Source organism: Phragmites australis, chromosome 7 (genome assembly GCF_958298935.1).
Source record: "Phragmites australis chromosome 7, lpPhrAust1.1, whole genome shotgun sequence".
NCBI classification, from domain to species: Eukaryota; Viridiplantae; Streptophyta; class Magnoliopsida; order Poales; family Poaceae; genus Phragmites; species Phragmites australis.
Window position 1 is genome coordinate 30,618,624 of NC_084927.1, and position 20,912 is coordinate 30,639,535.

Below are 20,912 nucleotides of genomic sequence, written 5' to 3' on the forward strand. Positions count from 1 at the left end.
GGGGGCTGCCGCGTGCAGCCCCGAGTACTCTCTCCTGAGCACTTCGGTGGGACCTTCGGGGAACCGAGTCCTCGGGGGCTGCCACGTGCAACCCCGAGTACTCTCTCCCGAGCACTTCGGTGGGACCTTCGGGGAACCGAGTCCTCGGGGGCTGCCACGTGCAGCCCCGAGTACTCTCTCCCGAGCACTTCGGTGTTTGGATCATCGGGGGACTACAGTACTCGGGGGTAAGTGAGAAACCTTCCGAGCACTTCCTTCCCGGTACTTGGACTCTGCGGATCATCGGGGAACTGGGGTGCTCGGGAACCTAGAGGCTACGGCCCCGAGCACCTTCCTCCGGGACTTAGTTTCTTCTTATCCTGCAGGGTGGACCTCGCGGGATAGTGACATGTGGCGGATGGCCGGCCCGGTCTCGGGATTCAGGGACCCCTGGTTCCTAATACACCGACAGATTCAGTTGTGATCCTGTGCGGAATGTGGATGTCGTGGATGATAAGAAATAAGAGACGACATGGTGAAGCTACAATGTCAATGAGACAAGCTATTTTTTGGGCAAGAGATACATCCTTTGATTTATGAAAAATTAATCACCTACAACAGCCGGACTCGATTGGTAGGTTTCAACTCAATTGGTCTAAGCCACTAGATAACTGGATGAAATGCAACGGTGATGGTGCATTTGTGGCCGACAACAACACTGGTGCAACGGGTATGGTACTTCGTGATCACTTGGGAGTGTTTCAGGGGGCTTGCGCAATCTGGTAAAATCATGGCCTGAATGCTCTCACAATGGAGGCTCTAGCTTGTAGAGATGGAATTTTATTCACTGGTAGAAGGGGTGTACAACTATTCAACTATTGAAGATGGAGACTTATTGTCAAGTTCTGGTTGATCTTTGGGAGAATCTCAACACCCAACTCTTTAGAGATTTCAATCATTCTGAAGGAGATCAAGGAGCCGGTGGGAGGCTTTATTGAATTTAATTTTTTTATTAGCCATTCTTGTAAGAAGACTGTACATGAATATGCCAAGCTTGTATCTTATAGCTTGACTAGGGGTGAGTAGCGTGATGAAGCACCGTTACCAGTTTGCTGATAGCCCCGCTACTGCTTAATTCGCAGCCAATACATGGAAGCCCCCTTCCTCTTTTTTTTTTTGGTTATAGATGAGCTAGGGAGAGGAAGAAAAGAAAGAGAGAATAAAAAAAGGAAGAAGAAGAGAGAGAAAGAGATGAATAAACTCTCTACCTAGCTCCTGTGCATCTGCCACCGGATACGGCAATGTCAACGACGACTCGGTCTAGCGATTTCCCAGCACTAGACAAGATAATGTGGTCCATAAAAAAACTGTAATCAACGCATGCAGCTAGCGCATGCGCTTACCTTGTTCTGGTTTACGTTTCAAGATTAATTAAAACGAGCTCGAGATCTTGAGACTTGACTGTGGACTAATGAGCTAGCTAGAGCCGGCCATGTCAAGCACGGAACCGATAGCGTCACTTGTCAATAACGGAATTGCCGGGGGGGGGGGGGCACGGAATTTGTTATTGCTACCTGACTAGCACCACCCTAGTCGACGTACTCTGTCCGGTCAACTCCACTTGTCGGACATGAAGCGGTCCATGAGCGGCATATGCATTTCTGATTGTTTAACTGGTGCATGCCCAAACTATGGATTGAATAATTAACTGTACTCGTCTTGCATGAGTAGCTAATATTTCAAGCACGTACGACCTGTAGATGACGAGATATAGTCGTCAATATTTGTGTGTCTGTGTGTCTATATATATATATATATATCATTGTATAATAGAATGTATGGAGTGTTTAAGAGAGAATCGGTCGTGCATTTCAGGTAGTAAGAAAAGTCGAGCTTTAATGATGGGAGTTTGATTTCAACGGTTTTCGTTCAAAGTTAGTAAGTACGTGTGCTTGCATAAAGCTGGCTATAGCTCATGTCGATATCGATGGATTGGATTCCAGGTCAACAAATGACGCCTGGAAAGATTACTACACGACCAACCTAAGCAAGGCTACCCTTTTTTTCCTTTCCGGAACACATGAAAGGCTTGATGTGTCATTCCATTAAGAAGGCAAGGCTACCCTTGACGCGCTAGGGATTCCACAGCTGACGACAGGAGTGGCAATTGTGCAAGCTATTTCTGCCGCCGCTTACTTTGACAGTTTTACTCTTCCATGCATGCTTGGCCTGACAATTTGGCCAGTCAACGCTTACCGCTGGTCGAAAGCCTGGAAGTGCAACGAAGTTGGAACAGTAGGCGCGGTCAACCGGTGATGTGGTCCACAGGATTGTGCGCATGGGAGGTTTTTGTTGGGTCAGATTCTCAGGTTTTTAAAAAACTTCGGTGGTTCAGTTCTTGGCTGGCCTTCAAGTGCGGGCCTGTCCAACGTTTCCAGCGACGTACGGGACACAATCTCTCGTGTCCAGGGTCCGCGTATTGCTGCAGCGGAACTAGTCGTACTTACGACAGACAACACCGCCTAGCTAGTACGTAGCTAGTTAGTTATTACTCAGATCATTGTAAGGATAGCCTACTCGGACCAGCCGTATTCCAATTAGATGGGGCTAAGTCACGGTCGCGTTTAGAAGTCAACAGCAATTTCGAGATAAGTTATAAAAAAAGTTAATAAGAAAAGTTATTGGGGAAAAATTATCGAAAAAAGTTACTAAGGAAAAAAATTTGACATAAACTTTTTTCGACAAAAAATTTGCAACACAAATTTTTAAACCAAATTCTTAACCCGCTTGGTCTCGGCCCGCTCGCCCCCTCCTCTACCAGAATCGGACACGGCCGAGAGCGCGGGAAGTCACGCGTGTGCTCGTATCAGGATTTGCGATTTCAATTCCAACTAATTACCGGAAAGTCAAGCTCTTTATATGATGTTCATGTGTTCAGCAGTAGCTGCCGCCAAAAGGACTCGTTCTCATAGGCTCAGCTAGACACCAAGAGCACACCTGCTGATTTGCTGGTACAAGAATGTGAGTGCAATTTAATAAGAGGGTCTGATCAGCTGAAACAAAACCACAGTTTTGAGGTTGTGAGTTGTACAAGGAGTATAGCATTCTTTGTGACCTGTAAGTCAGCGGTTGCAGCATCTGCAGTCCAAAAGTTGACCATCGGTACCGGCCGGATCAGCTCGATTGGACGACTTCAAAGTACAAAGGGCGACGACTGTACACGTAGCTGGAGCACTAGGAACCGACAAAGCTCTTCCTGCAATGTACGACCCACCTCCATGCTTCCGTTAATCCATTTCCGTCGTTGTCGCGCGCGTCAGATAAAGTCAGAAGGAGTTGAAAAAATCGCTGCGTTTTGGATGGCATGGGCCTTGCTTCGATCGGACAGCTCACAGCGGCCGGGCCAGACCTGGCAATTCACAAGCTGATTTAACACCTCCATTTTAATTTACTTGTCATTAGTTTTTACTGGAGCAATTTTAACTTTGTATTTTTTGAAAAGTTTATTTATATCTAAAAAATTTATCATTAGATTCATCGTGAAATATGCTTCATTAGTAAAAAGCTGATAATAAGTAAAAAAATAAAGGTAGTACATAAAATTAAAGAAAGGCTCGTGCTTGTTAATGATTACGTTTAGTTGACATGCGGCATTGCAGCATGGTCGACGACGGTGCTATAAACTTTGTGTCTTTTGAACCGTGCGGGGGAACTGCCGGCCTAGTTGAGTGAGAATCGATCGCCATCGGTACGGGCTCCAGGTACATATGCACCCGACAGAAACTTGCAGGTTCATCAATGGTAAGACAGGGATGCTTACCGCCCAACCGTGCCCGTAGAAGAGTTCAGCCGTCGAATTTAACCTCCGCTGTTTGGGTCTGTTTGGTTTGAGGAACTTTCACCAGACGTCCCATCCAAACAAGAAAACGTATGCTCCGTGATGGCTCCATCAGCAAGGACGACGAAAAAAATCTCCAGCGTCGGCACAAGATTAACACAGCGAGTAGCAACTAACAATGTGATAGGTACTAGCTACTGTTTCTCCTATCTGCCAGCCTTACAGAGCGCCGGCACCGCCGGGCGACACTGGCCTCGAGCAAGCCTGTTCTCCTTGCCGGGCATGTGATGTGGCTTCACTTTCACCAAGACGTACGCACGCAACTGTCGAGGTCCAAGCGCGGAGCTCACGTCCCCGCCGAGGCATCCGTGCACCATGCCGGCGTCCACGTACAGACTTACGGAAGGGTCTGCGAGCACAGCTCTCGGGATCTCGGCCACGGCACCCGGCGGCACAGCGACCGGGAACCCTCGAAAGCCAGAAGGCCAGTTAGCTTTTTTCAGAGAGAGAGAGGAGAAGTCTGCTTGTTGAACGGTAGTGCCATAATTAATCTTGGCCCAACAAAGTATAAGCAGCAGTAAGAACTTCGGCTGTATATGAGCCTCGAATTGCGTGGGCGGGAAAGAAATTGCTGACCCAAGACAATTTGTGGTAAGATAGCAGGCACACAAACTTACTTCTCAGCCAAAAAAGTGGATAGAGGCTCTAAACGGGCCGATTCTCACTTGTTTCTAAGACAATAACTTCTCTCCGCAGCCCAAATTTGCACTGAGACGTGAAAGCAGTTGCCAACCCGCTTCTTGGGCATCTCTTAGACACTGAGTACAGAGATTTCCCCAGTTCTCTAAGGTTCCCTATTTCCTCTGGCCCCGTCCGAGTTCACAAAATACACCAATAAAACCGATTGATCTACAAGTTTTCTCTCATTCTCGTGCGAGATTAGTGTGTGTTTCTTGATTCATTGTGCCCTACACTCCCTTGTGTGTGGTTGCATGGCGGATCCCCAGGCAAGCGAGATGGCAACAGGCGAGCTTTCCGCGGGAGACAATGGTGGCGGCAAGAAAGGTTTTACATATGAACCAAGTATTGAAGACAAGTTTGAGGGCCTCAATCTGCACGGGGAAGAAGAGGTTGATCTTGACTTCTCGGAAGAAACTGAAGGGCTGATTAAAGACGTTCGCTGGCTGGGCCTGTTTAGGGTTTATACTACGAAACCCTTCAGTCATGCAGCACTACTGAAGGTCATGCACAATGCATGATCATATACACAGGAAGTTACGCTCAAAGTGATGGGTGTTAATATGTTCTTGGTGAATTTTAGTGCTTTGGTGATTGGAACAGCGTGATGGATGGAGGACCATGGTTGTTTAGGGGGGCAATCGTGGTAATTGAAGAATATGAGGGCTTCACTAATGTGCTTGAGTATAAGCTCGATAAGATCTCGGTGTGGGCACATATTCAGGGGTGCCGGAGAGATTGATGAAGAAGGAGGAGCTTGCGGAGAAGGTTGTGAAGAAAGTAGGGGAACCACCGTTTACAATCATTGTTAAAGAAGGAAGAATTAATCTTGCAAGTATCTCAGAGCCCGTGTTTTTCTTGAACTGAGCAAACCTCTGGTGTGCTTTGTTCCGATCACAATTAGAGAGAGGAAGAAGTATCCAGTGCTTTATGAAATTTGCCAGACTTATGCTATTTTTATGGCTTAATTGGCCATGAGGTGAAAGAGTGTGGGGATGAGGTGCATGATTCAAAAGATTATGCATGGGGAGTTTGGCTTCTGGTGAAGTTTGAGCCCATAAGTCCCATGCCAAGTGGTGGAAGAGGAGGTGACACTAGAACAGGGGGTTGGGCATGAGAGAGAGGTCGACAACCGGGAGATCTGAATGACTATGAATATGAGCATATGAAGGTTAGTTAGGAGGATCACACAGATATATCTTAGGAGCTTCGGGGCCCTCATAAACGCCTTGTGGCAGATGATGGATCTTTGGGCGTGCCAAACATTCAAGATTTGATGTCGCAATCGGCCAAGAATGTATCAGAAAAAGTCAACATACTAGAGAACGGAGGTGCTAAGCTAACAGTGAACACCAATGTGAGCACCCCACATAAGGTGCAGGATAAGGAAAGGCAGAAGAAAGTTAGGGCGAATGGTATTGAAATTGATGTACCAATGGAATCGGCAGACTACTTTGAGGAGTGCTACCGGGATCAATGAAACTTTTAGCTTGGAACTGCCATGGGTTGGGGGGGACCCGGGCAATTCACGCACTTTTGGTGGTCCAGAGGCAAACCAAACCACATATAGCTTTTCTGTCTGAGACACGTCTAGGAAAACCTAAGGCAAGAAAAATAATGATTAAGATGGGGTTTCATCAAATGATGATTGATGAGAGCGATGGCAGGAGTGGTGGGCTCTTGTTGCTTCGGAGGAAGGATTTGAATGTGACTGTGCAATGTGCTACACACAATTACGTTGACGTGGTAGTAGACAATTGGGAGGCTCGGAGATTCACTGGAATCTATGGAGAACCTAAATGGGAAGATAAACACCGTACGTGGGACACGTTGCGTACGCTTCATATGAGAATAAAGTTGCCCTGGGTTATTATGGGAGATTTCAATGAGATTATTTACACACATGAGAAGGAAGGTGGACGGCCTAGGGAGTAGAGGTGGATGCAAGGGTTTCGTGATGCCTTAACTGATTGTTCTATGGAAGATATGGCTTATATGGGTGATGTGTTCACTTGGAGAAGAGGAAGGATGAGGGAAAGACTGGACAGAGCAGCGGTGAATGCAGAATGGGTTAACATATTTACTAATGCAATCTTAACGAAGGGTGAGATGACAAAATCCGATCACAGGGCGTTGTTGTTGGATATGAAGTATTATGTGGACACAACTAAGAAGAATAGGCCGAGCTTTCGAAGATTTGAGGCCCGCTGGCTATAGTAACTTGTGGTCCATGATGTAATTTGGTCTATGTGGGAACGAGCGGAGTTGAGGGTCGTAGGGCTGACCTTATGCAAAAGGCTATGATAGTGCATGCAGATTTGCACACTTGGGATAGACGAGTTTTGAATGGCCCGATGAACCAAATTAACGAGCTCAAAAAGGAGCTAGAGAACCTACAAAGGGGTCCGATAAGTGATTCTTAGAATGCTAGATAGAATGACATTCTTGTGCAGTTGGGGTCACTTTTGGAGCAGGAAGAGACCCATTGGCTTCAGCAAGGGAGTGCCAATTGGCTTCGATATGGTGACAAAAATACAAGCTATTTCCACAAACTTCGCATCGATAAGGAAGAAAAACAACACCATAAAATCCCTGATTGATGTTGCTGGTGTCAGACAGGAGGGGAATGAAAACCTAGATCCTTTAATTCGGGAGTACTTTAGTACACTGTTTAAGTCTGAAGTGGATGAGCCGAGTGACTAGGTCCTGGATACTGTTGAAACAAAGGTGACATCTCAGATGAATACATCCTAACTTAGACCTTTTCAGTGTTGAGGAAGTTAAGAAGGCACTCTATAATATTGGAGACCTCGTGGCGCCAGGACCAGATGGTCTCCACGCCATTTTTTATAAGAGATTTGGGAGTTTCTTGGGGATGATTTAGTTAAAGAAATGTTGGATGCTATGAACACAGGGTTATCCCAAAAGGTTGGAACGAAACAATAATTGTGCTAATACCGAAGACTGACAACCAGAAAAGGTAACTCAATTTAGGCCCATAAGTCTTTGTAATGTGGTCTACAAGGTTATCTCCAAAACGCTAGCAAACAGACTAAAAGTTTTGCTCCCTGAAATTATTAGTCAGCACCAAAGTGCATTTGTCCTAGGAAGATTGATTACTGACAATATCTTGCTAGCATATGAATGTGTACATTCCATAAAGAGAAAGATAGGAAAGAAGGGGTTATGTGCAGTAAAACTTGACATGCATAAAGCATATGATCGTGTGGAATGGTGTTTTTTTTGGAAGAAATGATGAAGAAACTTGGATTTGCACCAAGATGGGTGCAACTTATGATGGCGTGTGTTAAATCAGTGAAGTATAGGGTCGGATTCAATTCTTTTGAAACAGAAATTATCACACTGACCCGTGGTTTGAGGCAGGGGGATCCCCTCTCCGTGTACCTATTTCTGATTTGTACGGAAGACCTATCTAGAATATTATTGAAAGCTGAACAAAGTGGTGATTTACAAGGGGTGAGGGTATTTCGTGATGCTATTCCTGTATCCCACCTCTTATTAGCTGATGACTCACTTATTCTTATGATGACGGATGACAAAAATGCTACAACTTTGAATACTTGACACTTACTGTCTCAGCCCTGGTCAGACGGTGAGTGAAGCAAAATGCAGTATCTACTTTAGCCCTAACTCCTTGGTGGAGTCGAAAGTTCAATTTTGCCAAACCCTTAATATTATAACTGAATCATTGAATGATAAATACCTGGGTCTCCCGACCATGGTAGGAGTGGAAAGGTCGGATTGTTTTCTGCATATTGTTGATAGGGTTTGTGCAAAAATAATTGGCTAGAAGGAGAGAATTCTATCGATAGGGGGAAAAGAATTTCAGTTAGAAGTGACTGCTCAAAATTCTAAAAAAAAATCTCAAAGGAATCTCTTACGCAATTGCAAGCTACTGGTGGGGTGATGAACATATCACAAGATGATGCATTGGATGGCTTGGTGGCGACTTTGTACCCCTAAATTCAACGGTTGTATGGGCTGTTGGGATTTACACTGTTTTAATTTAGAGATGTTAGCTAAACAGTGCCGGAGGCTATTAGAAGAACTAGAGTCGCTTTGCACTATTGTCCTTAGAGCAAAAATATTTTCCGGATTGAAATATATTGAAAGCCAAATTGAAAAGTGGCTCCTCTTTCACTTGGCAGAGTATCATGGTTGGCTTGAAGCTTTTAAAATAGGATATATTTGGCGTGTGAAATATGGAAACCAGATTGACATATGGGAGGACAACTGGATTCCCACAAACCCGAATTTGGAAGTTCAAATGCCAAAAGGTGCTACTTTGTTTCAGAAGGTTAGTGAACTTATCAATCCTTCTACTGGAGATTGGAATGAGGAGTTAGTCCAGGATTTGTTCGGGCCTGTAGACGCACATGCTGTTACCTCTATCCCCTTGCATCTGTACAGAGAAGACTTCGTTGCATGACACAATTCCAAGAACAGTTTGTTTAGTGTTAAATCAGTTTACTATGGTGAATGGCTTCACAAATGTAGGCATAGATTTGTTCATGAAGGTGGAGTAGGAGGTTCTAGGGTTAACAAGGTTTGGAAAAAATTAAGAAAATCAAATGTCCTTGCAAAAATGAAATTTTTCGGACGGAGGGTGCTTCATAGCATTGTACCATGCCTGGGATTCTTGGTCAACCGGCATGTAATTACAAACGGGAAATGCCCTCTTTGTCCAATGGGATTTAAGGACCTATGTCATATGCGTTTCTTATGCGCACAAGCCAGGGAGATTTGGCAGAAGCTTGGCCTGGAGGAACTTGTTGACAAGGCACTAACAGTTGATCGCATAGGCGCTATGGTACTGGAAGAGATGCTTAAATCAACACATTCGTGCCCATGAACTTATCTGAACAACGGCGTGGTATATTTGCTGGGAACGTCGACAGCTAACACATGGTGAGCAAGTCCAATCAATCTCTAGTAATGTTATGTCCATCGGTGCACTTGTGATGAATTATAGAAGGATCTGCAAGAAACCGCAAGCTAAACATCGAGAGGGATGGTCATGTCCGCTGGAAGGTATGTATATGATACATGTCGATGCTGCTTTCAATCCGGATACTAACGATTGTGCTACTGGAGTTGTTATCCGTGATGACAAAGGGGGCTTCGTAGCTATGAGGAGTTATAAGATCAACAATGACTTTGATGCTTTCATGGTTGAAACATATGCTACACGAGATGGACTTTGGTTGGCCCAACAAATCGGGCTTCACAAAATTGTGCTTCAGTCTGATTATGAAATGACGATTCAAACGTTAAAGTAAGGTGGGTTTTCAGCTATGGCGAGCTCTACCATTTTCCAGGATTGTCTTGAGGGCGAGTGGGTTTGATAAAGTTTGCTTTGAGCACTGTCCAAGGGAAGACAATGTGGTGGCGCATGAGGTAGCTAGGTTTGTTTCTTTGTGTTTCAGAATCTTGTATTTGGGTTGATGAACCCTTCAGGTTTCTCTTGCCTTTGCTCTTCAACGATGTAACTGTGTTTATTAATTAATAAAGTGTGACAGTGGCTTTCTAAGAAAACTCGCTTCTTGGGCAAGCCGAAGGCCAAAAATGCAAATGTCTCCGTAGTTTGGGATAATTTACCCGCAAATACCACTAATATACCCTTCCCTATCCCCCACCTGACTGCTCAACCCCCACACCGAACCTTCTTGCTCCCGCATCACGTGTCGCCACTCCCAGTCGCCATCATGATGTCACCGCCACACTGGCACTATTCGCTCGCACCGCCGCCAGACGTCAATTGGGCCCCTCACGCCGCCGCTGCCAGCCGCTTGCCCCATCCCTCGTAGCCAAGCGTGGGCGGGAGGCCGGAGCCAAGGTGCTTGGCTCTACTTCCCCTTCACATTTCCTTCCTTTCCCCTTACTCATCTGCAGGCTAGTGCCATGCCTGGATGTTGTTGTCTTCAGCCAGGTAGCCCCCCGTCTTCCCCCGCTTCACTTTCCCCTCTATTGGCCTCTCTCTAGCGTAGATCTTCGGGGGTGGTGCCTGGAGATCTTGTGGACAAGCGGGTGTCTAGTCGTGCAAGTGCTTGTAGATCTTGTGGCTTTGGATCTAACTAAGTGAATTGGCGCGCTTAAGCCGCACCCATTTTTTATTGGACATAGCATGACAAAAGGAGACTCAATATTTATTTATGAATTTATCAACAGTTAACATATTCATTTAATTATGGGAAAAACAGTGGTACTTTCATACATGGATATAATTTTAACATGTAGACGACCGTAATACGAACCTAACTAAATTTGTCATATATTTTTAAGTTTTAGATATTTTCCTACGCATTTTAGATTATTTCAGCCGATTTATCAATATAACTATTATTACTTTCGCTAATTTCTGGAATTTCACAAAAAATATGTATACGTACATAGATGTATACTTATACATGCATATATGCATACATGTATGTATCGTATATATGTATGTACACATATGTAATACCCATATGAACCGTTGCTACAGTAACTTGACTCCAATGGAAACTATTGGATATATCTGAGTTAGCCCGGTATTGTACAATTCTTTTTTATTTCTGTTCATAATTTCACATCCCAGATGTCCTGATGAGCAGCAAGCAGTTCCCGTTTTACATTTGTTTGAATCTTATAATAGGTCACTTGAGATTTACATCGTACTTGGATTCCAGTGGGTTTCTCTTTCCCAATTCATTTGGCTACTGCTGGGGCACAGTTTGAAGGATACAAGGCGACATGTTGTATCGATTCAGCTATCCTGTGTTTACTTGTGTCAATGAATATAGTGAGAAGAGTTTGAAGGATACAAGGCAATAGGTTTGCATTCATTTGGCGATCCAGTGTTCACTTTTCATTGAAAAAGTTCACCTTCTTTTTTACATGTCAGAAGAGTTCATTGTTTAATATAGGATTTGGGAAAAATACTTGGAAGATATCTAGGATCACTGGATGCTACATGGACCTCCCTGATCAACAGATCGAGCCATAGAGGTACAAGACCAAATTAAAGTTAGATTGCAGTAGAGTGAAGATAGTTAGAGTACAGAGTTGGAATTCCCTGGTTATCTCATAAGCATGAATATGCAGCAGACCTGCTATGTCTTAATATCTCTGACCATCAGGCATCGCTAAATCTTGTAAGAATATGGCATAGTTGGAATTCTTACGAGATAAGAACCTTTGTAAGAAACTAAATAGAATATGGCATAGTTGTAAACCTCGCTTCTTAAATAATATAATTATTTTCTCTGCAATGCTCTTATGTGATTGCAATAATGTTCAAGTTTTCATTCAGAAAATAAAAAAGTAATGAGATCAACGTTGTCTCTGCTAAACAAGCAACAAAAGTCATCATACTTCTCAGGGGCATTTAGTCTTTTGACATTTAGGACAGGCAACCATTTATATGAAAAATATGACTGTCAAATGATCAACTTCTTTAGCCAGCAGATTCTCATAACAGTCAGTTTCTCATAAAAGCTCCTTAGAAAAGAAAAAAAACTGTCCCAAACCGGGCCTAAACCAACAGAAAAATGGTATTGCGGCGGGGGAGTGACCTAAGTACCTAACCGGTGATCAGTAATCACGCCACTGATATAAGTTTGTGGTGGTAGTTCATGTGTCCCGCCTTGCCGGTCCTGGTCACCCACCACCGGCCCCCGCCCAGACAGCACTTCTAGTAGCCACATGCGTCTGGATTTCGCATGGCGCTTAGCGATTGGGATAAGAGCCGAGACCCCCTTGTCAGTGGCGATGATGCGCTCCTGCGCGCTGCCAAGTTATGCTTTGTTATTTCCTTTCCGTTCTTAACTTATGCCAGTGGGTTAATCAGCTGATGCCATTGCGAGTCACTAGACCTTGTTAATTCGCAGGCGCTTGAGCTGGGCGGTGTCGTGTGCAGAGACGCAGGTGGCATGCCGATGGTATTTCTAGTAGTCTGAGCCGGTGCGCCGTGCCCCGGATCTTTGCCCGCTCCGGAACGCGACGATCCCGACGCATTCGGCGTGTCCGGCCTCGGCCCCTCATCCTCGTGAGACTGACGTGGACCCTGGAGCGGTCGAGCCTCGGGGCGATATTTTTATAAGCTCCCGGCAGCGTCGTGTGGAGCTCAGCCATTCGCGCGCATCGCACGCCGCAGCATCCGAGCAGTGAGAAGCACAACGGCGCTATTGCAGTGGCATCTCTGTTGCCGGCAGCTTCCGCGACCGTTAATCGGGAGTGTACGCGATGGCGAGCAGCTTGGTCGACACAGCCGCAGCTGCCAATCTCTGCCGCCTGACGGCGGCCGGGCGCCGCCCCGCCAGGAGCTTCTTGAACTGCGCATGCTCCTCCACAGGTATACCATTTCGTACAGCTATGCAGTTTGCTGATTGCTTTTTGCACTTCTTTGGTTCCGTTCGTCGGCCAATCTGAATGAGCTCGCCGTTTTTGGTTGGTCAGACTGCAGAGTTAGCGCGTCCTACCCCATCGGCCGGATGCTGAGCGGGGTGAGGTCGGCGGCGCGCAAGAAGCTGTTCAGGAGCGACCCGGCCGACCAGCTGCTGGGCATCAACAGCTGGTCGGAGTGCGGCACGGACCACCATCACTGGTGGACGGCCCTGGAAAACAATTTTGTGCTGGAGGCCTCGGATGACGAGTACGGCGGGGTCGTCGTCGACGCCGACAGGCTGCCGTCCGACAATGCCGCCTTCGCGCGGTCGCTGGCGGCGTCGCTCTCCTACTGGAAGTCTGTGGTACGGCCAACCCCCATCCCCCTCTCATCCACCCAATCGAGAAACCTTCAGTTTGAGTTCAGTAGTTGAGCTCACTGGCACTTGGCTGATTTAGTACGATTTTGATGTCGCAGGGGAAGAAAGGAGTGTGGTTGAAATTACCAGTGCATCGGGCCGAGCTCGTTCCCTTGGCAGTGAAGGTACGACTGTTCTTCTGAAGCTCATAACCAGACCTGTGGTGTTTGCCACATGTGCAATTTCGTATCCCGAACCAATAAACTTCAGAGTTTAGTCATGATCTAACCCTGTCTGCAATCTGCAGGAAGGTTTCAAGTACCACCATGCAGAGGAGGCGTACGTGATGCTGACATATTGGATCCCTGACGAGCCATGTATGCTCCCTGCAAATGCTTCTCATCAGGTTGGAGTTGGGGGCTTTGTGATCAATGATCAAATGCAGGTATCCCACATGCACATCGTGGTTTTGTTTGACGGAAACAGATAGCTGAAGAATTTGTTTTTCATCGAAAAGGAAGAAGGCCGAGGGGATTTGTTCCCAAACTCTGATGGCATTCTTCTGAACAAATTTAACAGGTCCTGGTGGTGCAAGAGAAGTATTGTGGTTCGTCGTTGGATGGTGCTTGGAAGCTCCCCACAGGGTTCATTCTTGCGGTAATAATATAGTTATCAATGTCGTTAGCAATATAAACAAGGCATGGTGTGTGTCGCGGTTGCTGTTGCTGTTACTGAAACAATTTTTTCATCGTAGTCGGAGGAAATCTATACAGGAGCTAGCAGAGAGGTGAAGGAGGAAACTGGGGTAAGAAATGGAAATATCTAGAATCCAGTATTTCGCTCCCACTCTATTTTCCTCGTAGGGATCGATTCTCAAGATGTATTGTGACTGCGATGCACTATGCAGGTTGATACTGAATTCGTGGATGTGGTTGCCTTCAGGTAGTTACCTTCCTTGTTTTTTCAATAAATTAACTATCCGACCCCCCAAACTTTAGTCTGATTCCGTCTCATGTCTGTTGTCAGGCACGCACACAATGTGGCATTTCAAAAGTCCGACCTGTTCTTCATCTGCATGCTGAGGCCTGTGTCAAGCAAGATCAAGATTGACGAGACGGAGATCCAGGCAGCAAAGGTACACCATCTCTGAAATGCATCGCCATGCCTGCGAAAACATCACCGCAACACGATCCAGAGCCTCCTGTTGACGAAACAGCAGCCTCGATCGAGCCTAACCGGCAACCCTTCTCTGGAAACAGTGGATGCCACTCGAGGAGTTCGTGAAGCAGCCGTTCATCCAGGAGGACCACATGTTCCAGAAGGTCATGGACATCTGCATCCAGCGGCTGAGGAAGTGCTACTGCGGGCTGACGCCGCACCACGTCGTCTCCAAGTTCGACGGCAGAACGTCCACGCTGTACTACAACGTTGCCGAGCCCGAGGATGTGAACTGCGGCGCCGCTTGACGGACGGATCTTCCTCCAGTTTCCTAATGCAGCCAGCAACATCAGTAAGCAACGCGTTTGCTGAAAGTAGCAGTGCTGCCTCGCCTGTAAGTATGTGTACAGAAGATAATTAGACAAGGGCAGATCGGTAGCTCTGTCGCGTTGTACTCATCGATGGAGGCCCGTTTGATCGGTAGCTGCAGCTTGGATATAGTTAGTATCTGGATTCTGGGTTTCCAAATACAACTCAGCGATAATAATTCCAAAGCAGTGCTCCCGATCCGAAAAGTATTATGCCGGCTGGAGTAGTCTGTATCTTTACTTCAAGGCACTCCTTCCCAAACAAAAGAATATGCACCACCAAAATGCCTGCGAAATAACTCAACATTCGTTGCGATTCGGCTACCCAGATCTCTGACGAGCAAACTAGCCTCCGAGTTCGGATCTTGTTCGCGGCAAAACTTGGTTTAAACTTTTTGAACCTTACTGAGAACAGTCGATGTCTTCTCGTGTTTCGCTAATCTAAATGGGAGGATCATCCCCGTCTCTAAAAGCACTGATTTTTAGATCAGCAATTTAGCATCTATGACCTACCTGAATCCTGATCTTTCTCGAAACAGGGCAACCTGGTCTTGTTGGCATGTGGTCAGGGTTCACAAATGTGTCCGTTACCGTAAAAAATTGCAGTAACCGAGCTTATCGTTTCGCACCGATAGTAGAAACCGTTCTATAATTGAATTTGAATTAAAAAAAACTAGAGACAATTCTAAGATCTTATGTGAAAAAATTCAAAAATAATGTTGTTTGCATCATATTCTATAGGGAGAAAGTTTGAAAAAAAATTGAAGTGCACAGCTCATTTATTAATTTATGTTAAGAAAAATCTTAACATGTAAACACATATTTTTTTTGTAGGACATATCTTAAGAGGATCTTTAAAATTGGTTTCACTTCATTTAGAGTTTTATTAATTTCTCCATAATTTTTATAAAGTTCATAAGCATAAAGTAAATATGTTAAGAAACATCATTGTAATTAATATTTTCATGTCTAACATTATGTTTCCTACATAAAGCATAGTATAAGTAAATTAATAAAAGTGGTTTAACTAATTTTTGAGGTGTGATAGGTTAGTTATAAATTAATCTAGTTGCAACACATTTACACAATCCGGTATGTAACAATAACAATTTCATGAGTTCATATATTTTTAAAAGGCATAGGATCATGTAAGAAGACTAACAAAATTGGTTTTATGATTTTTAAATTAGCAAAGAGTAAACTATTCATTTAACTTGGTTTAGAAAATACATTTTCTTAAAGAAAATATTCAACTTTTTTATTAGTATAAATATGTTTATCATGTAGATTATGTTACAAGAAAACTAACAAAATTTGTTTCACTTGATTTGAAGCTCAGATGAATTAGTTATTGATTTTATAAGGTTGTGCTATTTTTTATTTTTTTAACTTCACTGAAATTCGAAATAATCGCTCGATAAATCACTAAAACCGAACGGTTACCGAAGAATTTGAACCGTTACCGATAATTTGAAAAATACGGAAAAATCAATCGATAAATCGCTAAATGCGGTCAGTAACCGTAGCAAACCGATCGATTCAGACCGAATTCTCGTCGAATTTTAAAATTGACTGAGTGAATGTTAAGTGAATTCTTACCGAATTTTACATGGTTATTGTGATAACCGCGATTTTTCAGTAACCACCGGCGAGTGATTTTTATTACCAAAACGAATTTAGAACCTTACATGTGGTATGGTGATTCTCTTCCTTTCTTCTTTTTGTTCTTTTTGATGGGGTCTCTTTTCTGCTGGTTTGCAGTCTTGCACCAATGCTGGCAATGCACCGTGAGAAGACGCAGCTAACTCTCAAATGCAATCGAGCCTCTAGCGCTCCAAGATTGTAACCCTACCCTACTTGACCAATCGCAAAAAAAATTTAAAAAATAAAAATAAAAATAAAAAAATCAAATGGAATCGAAACCGGCGTGCAGTTTCGCTCGCAGGAGCCGGCCTCTCCCGGGGGCTCCGGCGCTGACCGGAAAAGTCAAAGACTCATGCGGGCCCGCACGTCAGTACCAGTCCAACCCAGCGCACCCCGCCTCGCAGCCTTCATCACTCGATGACTTCGTGGTCCCACTATAGGGTGACCCCACACGTCGCTATTGCCTGCGCGTACCGAAAGTATCTCGACAGGTCAAGGTGGAGCGTACTGGAGTCCACCGATTAGTTATTGCTTCTTTACCTTCCTCGCTTGGAACCAAATCAAATCGAAGCAGCGAAACGAAAGATCCCTCGCCTTCGCCCCTTCGGATCTACCAGGCACTAATCGGGTAGCTAATGCCGCGCCAGTTGCGAGGTCTGTAGCCGCCAGCGGGCTTCACCGGCGGCGCGGCGGGCATGGAGGCACAGAACGGCGGCGGCGGACGCGGTGGGGCACCGGTGGTCCTGAACGTGTACGACCTGACTCCCACGAACAACTACCTCTACTGGTTCGGCCTCGGCATCTTCCACTCCGGGATCGAAGGTGCTGATGCGTTAACTTATTCTTCTTCTTTGGCCTTGTGTTACCGGAATTTGATTTGGTTACTCGCGTGCTGTTCATGCTGTACAGGTTCTCGTGTAGTAGTACTTCTTTTGAGGAGCTTGTAAGGTTTCAACTGTGATTAGTATCAGGGCAAATTGTAATTTAGTGATTGAAAAGAAAAGGAGTTGGTTAGAAGAGAAGGGGAGGGAACTTCGGGATAGATTTGTTTGTGAATTTGCTGGATGTTACCAGCTTCTGGTGCTGTGCAGTAAGCAAGAGAAGAAATTCGCTTAGTTCTTTTTCGGGCACGAGAAAATACATAATTTTGCTATTCGGGGTCAATATTTACGTAGCTGATGCAGTTTCTAGGATAATAATGTGTTTAACTGATTGGAAAGTAAGGGAAGTTTTGAGAAAAAAACAATGGAGAAAAAAGGGCAAATTTTGTGGCTCGATAGGTGTATCATGTATGCATTGGCCATGGCTGGAATAGAATTGTGTGTGATGTTTGGTTGTAGTGTTGCCCCTTGTAGAAAAACTGAAAAGGTGTTAATTGGTGTGATCTTAGCGCTGATGCGCTGTTGCCAAACTTATGTGGGGTACTTTATTTTGTGCTATTTGCTTGTAAGGTTGTGCCTTTAGCAGTTTTCACTTCCTCTCAAACTGCATTTCGTGGCTTGCATTGTACTAGCTACTGATTCGTATGAGCTTAAACTCAAAGATTGTTGTGCTGTTTACTCAAACAAACAGTTCATGGCATGGAGTACGGATTTGGAGCACATGAGTTCCCAACAAGTGGTGTATTTGAGGTGGAACCAAAAAGCTGCCCTGGTTTCGTCTATAGAAGGTCTGTGTGGATGGGGACAATTGATATGTCTCGGGCAGAGTTCCGCACGTTCATTGAAAATCTTGCAGGAAAGTACAATGGCAATACATATCATTTGATTTCAAAGAACTGCAACCATTTTACAGATGATGTCTGCAAGAACTTAACCAGGAAACCGATCCCTGGATGGGTGAATCGGCTAGCAAGAGTGGGTTGGTATCACCAGTTTAATCTCTCTCTTTGTCCTGACTTGCTTGACACTTCAGGTGATTGATTGTATTTTCTGACATTCTTAGGTTCCTTTTTCAATTGCCTCCTACCACAAAGCATCCAAGTTTCTACTGTGAGACATGTCCCTACTCATCCTGCATTTTCTGGTGAGTTCGTGCCTGAATTTTACTTATGATGATTTGTGCCGTCAATCTGAGTTTTTCTTTTTAATGAACCGCATGCAATTGTTAGCTATACCTTGTTGTGGAGTTCCACATTTTAGCTGGCCTGTATACATCAACATATTAAACAACCATTTGACTGGTACTTGCTTGGTGTATCTTTTGAGTGACGGGCCATCCAAAATATTTTACTAGGATGTAATCGGATAGCCTTGGTCATGTGCAGTGTGACCATCAGCGCTATCACACTTTTTTTCTTCTCTCCTTTTGACTTGGCATTGTTTATGTGCTACATAACAGCTGGTAAAATGACAGATAGTGATAATGTCTACTTAGCAACTTGGATAGGGTTGAGTCAACAACACTACAGATTATTTGATTCTGCGAATTCAGTTCTTCAGCTCAATATCTTGTAATTATCTTCTTTAAGCCACTTCAGATTCTAACTGAGATTTGCAAACAGTGACAGATAGTTTATACATGCTGTGTCATTTTGTTCATTTGCTTCATCTATTTTATTGACATTTAGCTGTTCCTCATTTTTTCCCTGTCATAGATGATGATATGGATTCAATATCCTCATCGATCATTGGGGACAGTGATGTGGAAGAGTTGGACCAACACCTGCTACCATCAACTGTTGACCACCATTCTGTAGATGTGCCACCAAAGCTAGCCAGAAATCTTCTCTGAATTGTTCCACTATTCCACACTCTTGGATTTCACGCAGCAGTATACCTTCAACTGCTGCAGCTGGCGTCCATGAAATGCTTCTCCGGGTGGCGTGAGAGTATAGATGAATGCCGCTGATTGTATTGATTCTTTGCAACTGAGTCTGCTGTATAGGCACAGACCGCTCGACAAAAATGAAACGCTTTCTAATTCTTTGCCTTTTACTGATCTTATAGTGACTTGATGTTAGTATCTTGTGTTCGGGTAGTGCTGTAAGGTCCTGGCAAATTCTGTCATTATTGGTGGCACTGGCCTGAAGTTAGTGAATCCGAAATTGGCTCATGGCCGTGGATCCTGATAGAGATGATATTGAAACCATGTCTCCGTTTATTCTTACCCAGCGGCCTTAGCCACCTTATGTTGTAACAAATTAGTACAATAGAAGCATGCATATTTACCGAAATTAGACAATGTATGGGACCATATTTACTGAAATATACAATATATCGTTGTATTTATAATTTTAGTATTCGTATTCAACATCTTATTTATCGAAAACTGACATTCGGTATATCGTACGTCGAAAAAAACGTGGGTATGGCCATATTTGACACACGAGGTGTCAAATATGGCATTTTCAGTATCTTATATGCTGAAAATCATATGTATTCGACATATAGGGTGTTAAATATGGGCTACAATGTTGTATTCGGCACTTTATGTGTCAAATATGGCATATACCGGCTGCGGGCATTTTGATGCTGTCATTTTATGCCAAGAACCTTATGTGTCGGTACATTTAATATTCGGCACACGAGCTGTCGAATACACCTGATTTTTGACATATAAGATATCGAATGTGGGTTATAGTGCTATATTTAGCACCTCTTATATCGAATACATCTTATTTTTGGCATATGAGGTTCCGAATATGGCTTACAACGTCATATTCAGCACCTCGTGTGTTGAATATGGTCGGGCTCGTATTTTTTTAGCGTACAATGTACTGAAAGTCAATTTTCGATAAATGAGGTGCCGAATACGGATGCTAAAATTATAAATACGATGATATATTATCTATTTCAATAAATACAGTCACGTATATTATTTAATTTTAAATTTTAGCCAAGAAGCATAGGACCTTCTGTTTATAATGATTGTGCCGTGGCTGATTGATTATTTGTGCGCTGCTTTGTGTGTGGGCAGATCATACTGTACGTTCTTCACCCGGTATCTTTGAAGTGCCAAAGCGGGTTGCAGAGATGCTTGTGCCGCCGTGCTCCTTTTGAGCTTCAATACGGCCTTTGGAAAGAAGTCTTTGCATATTACGAACTTCTGTAATCTGTACTATATGCGTGCACAAAATTATCTATAGCTTTAAAATTCTACCGATGATGTACACCAACTAATTTCATCTCCACCTTCCAACCAAATGCGATACAAATGTAGCTTTGTATTCGTAGATGCAAGTTCATAACTACTCTGTTGCTAGCCAGGGGCCATAACCCTCAGGCAAGCAGCGTTAATGGCATGCCAGCAGAGTTGTACTTAAAATCTTGTCCGATTAATTACCAACCGTGAAGCGTACAAAATGTGTTTAAGTTTTGGCTTGGTCTTAGTAAAAATTTGAAAGTATATATATTGGCAGGAATTTTATTGGTCTCTATGACTGTGCAGAAATGATTCTTTTTAACAAAAGGAAATATATTCTTCTTTACGTATTATTACTTA

At 44.1% G+C, this 20,912-nt stretch overlaps 2 protein-coding genes across 3 annotated transcripts; both read left to right on the top strand.

Annotated features, from left to right (window-relative positions):
* The first annotated feature begins 12,309 nt into the window (after positions 1-12,309).
* On the top strand, positions 12,310-15,038 carry LOC133924696 (nudix hydrolase 8-like). The gene is made up of 9 exons (XM_062370352.1): positions 12,310-12,908; positions 13,013-13,305; positions 13,419-13,484; positions 13,607-13,744; positions 13,879-13,956; positions 14,054-14,104; positions 14,207-14,241; positions 14,326-14,434; positions 14,559-15,038. Exons 1-9 carry the CDS (start codon positions 12,800-12,802, stop codon positions 14,763-14,765), a joined length of 1,086 nt encoding a protein of 361 aa, XP_062226336.1. The 5' UTR covers positions 12,310-12,799; the 3' UTR covers positions 14,766-15,038.
* Positions 15,039-16,954: 1,916 nt separating this feature from the next.
* LOC133924697 (deSI-like protein At4g17486) lies at positions 16,955-20,768 on the top strand. 2 transcript variants are annotated; one of them, XM_062370354.1, is made up of 4 exons: positions 16,955-17,291; positions 18,042-18,329; positions 18,414-18,494; positions 20,388-20,768. In XM_062370354.1, the coding sequence occupies exons 1-4, from the start codon at positions 17,165-17,167 to the stop codon at positions 20,468-20,470; spliced, it is 579 nt and encodes a 192-aa protein (XP_062226338.1). In that variant the 5' UTR covers positions 16,955-17,164; the 3' UTR covers positions 20,471-20,768. The 2 variants fall into 2 exon arrangements, with proteins under 2 accessions (XP_062226338.1, XP_062226337.1); XM_062370353.1 differs by lacking the exon at positions 20,388-20,768 and adding an exon at positions 19,066-19,707 and having other exon boundaries at positions 16,960-17,291.
* The last annotated feature ends 144 nt before the right edge of the window (positions 20,769-20,912 follow it).

Bases quoted from the DNA above. Each gene is read 5' to 3' on its own strand.
- LOC133924697 (XM_062370353.1), top strand. From the start codon at position 17,165: ATGGAGGCACAGAACGGCGGCGGCGGACGCGGTGGGGCACCGGTGGTC. The intron at 17,292-18,041 runs GTGCTGATGCGT...TCAAACAAACAG, and splicing joins CTTCCACTCCGGGATCGAAG to TTCATGGCATGGAGTACGGA. The intron at 18,330-18,413 runs GTTGGTATCACC...TGACATTCTTAG, and splicing joins GAATCGGCTAGCAAGAGTGG to GTTCCTTTTTCAATTGCCTC.
- LOC133924696 (XM_062370352.1), top strand. From the start codon at position 12,800: ATGGCGAGCAGCTTGGTCGACACAGCCGCAGCTGCCAATCTCTGCCGC. The intron at 13,306-13,418 runs GTACGGCCAACC...TTGATGTCGCAG, and splicing joins TCTCCTACTGGAAGTCTGTG to GGGAAGAAAGGAGTGTGGTT. The intron at 13,745-13,878 runs GTATCCCACATG...CAAATTTAACAG, and splicing joins TGATCAATGATCAAATGCAG to GTCCTGGTGGTGCAAGAGAA.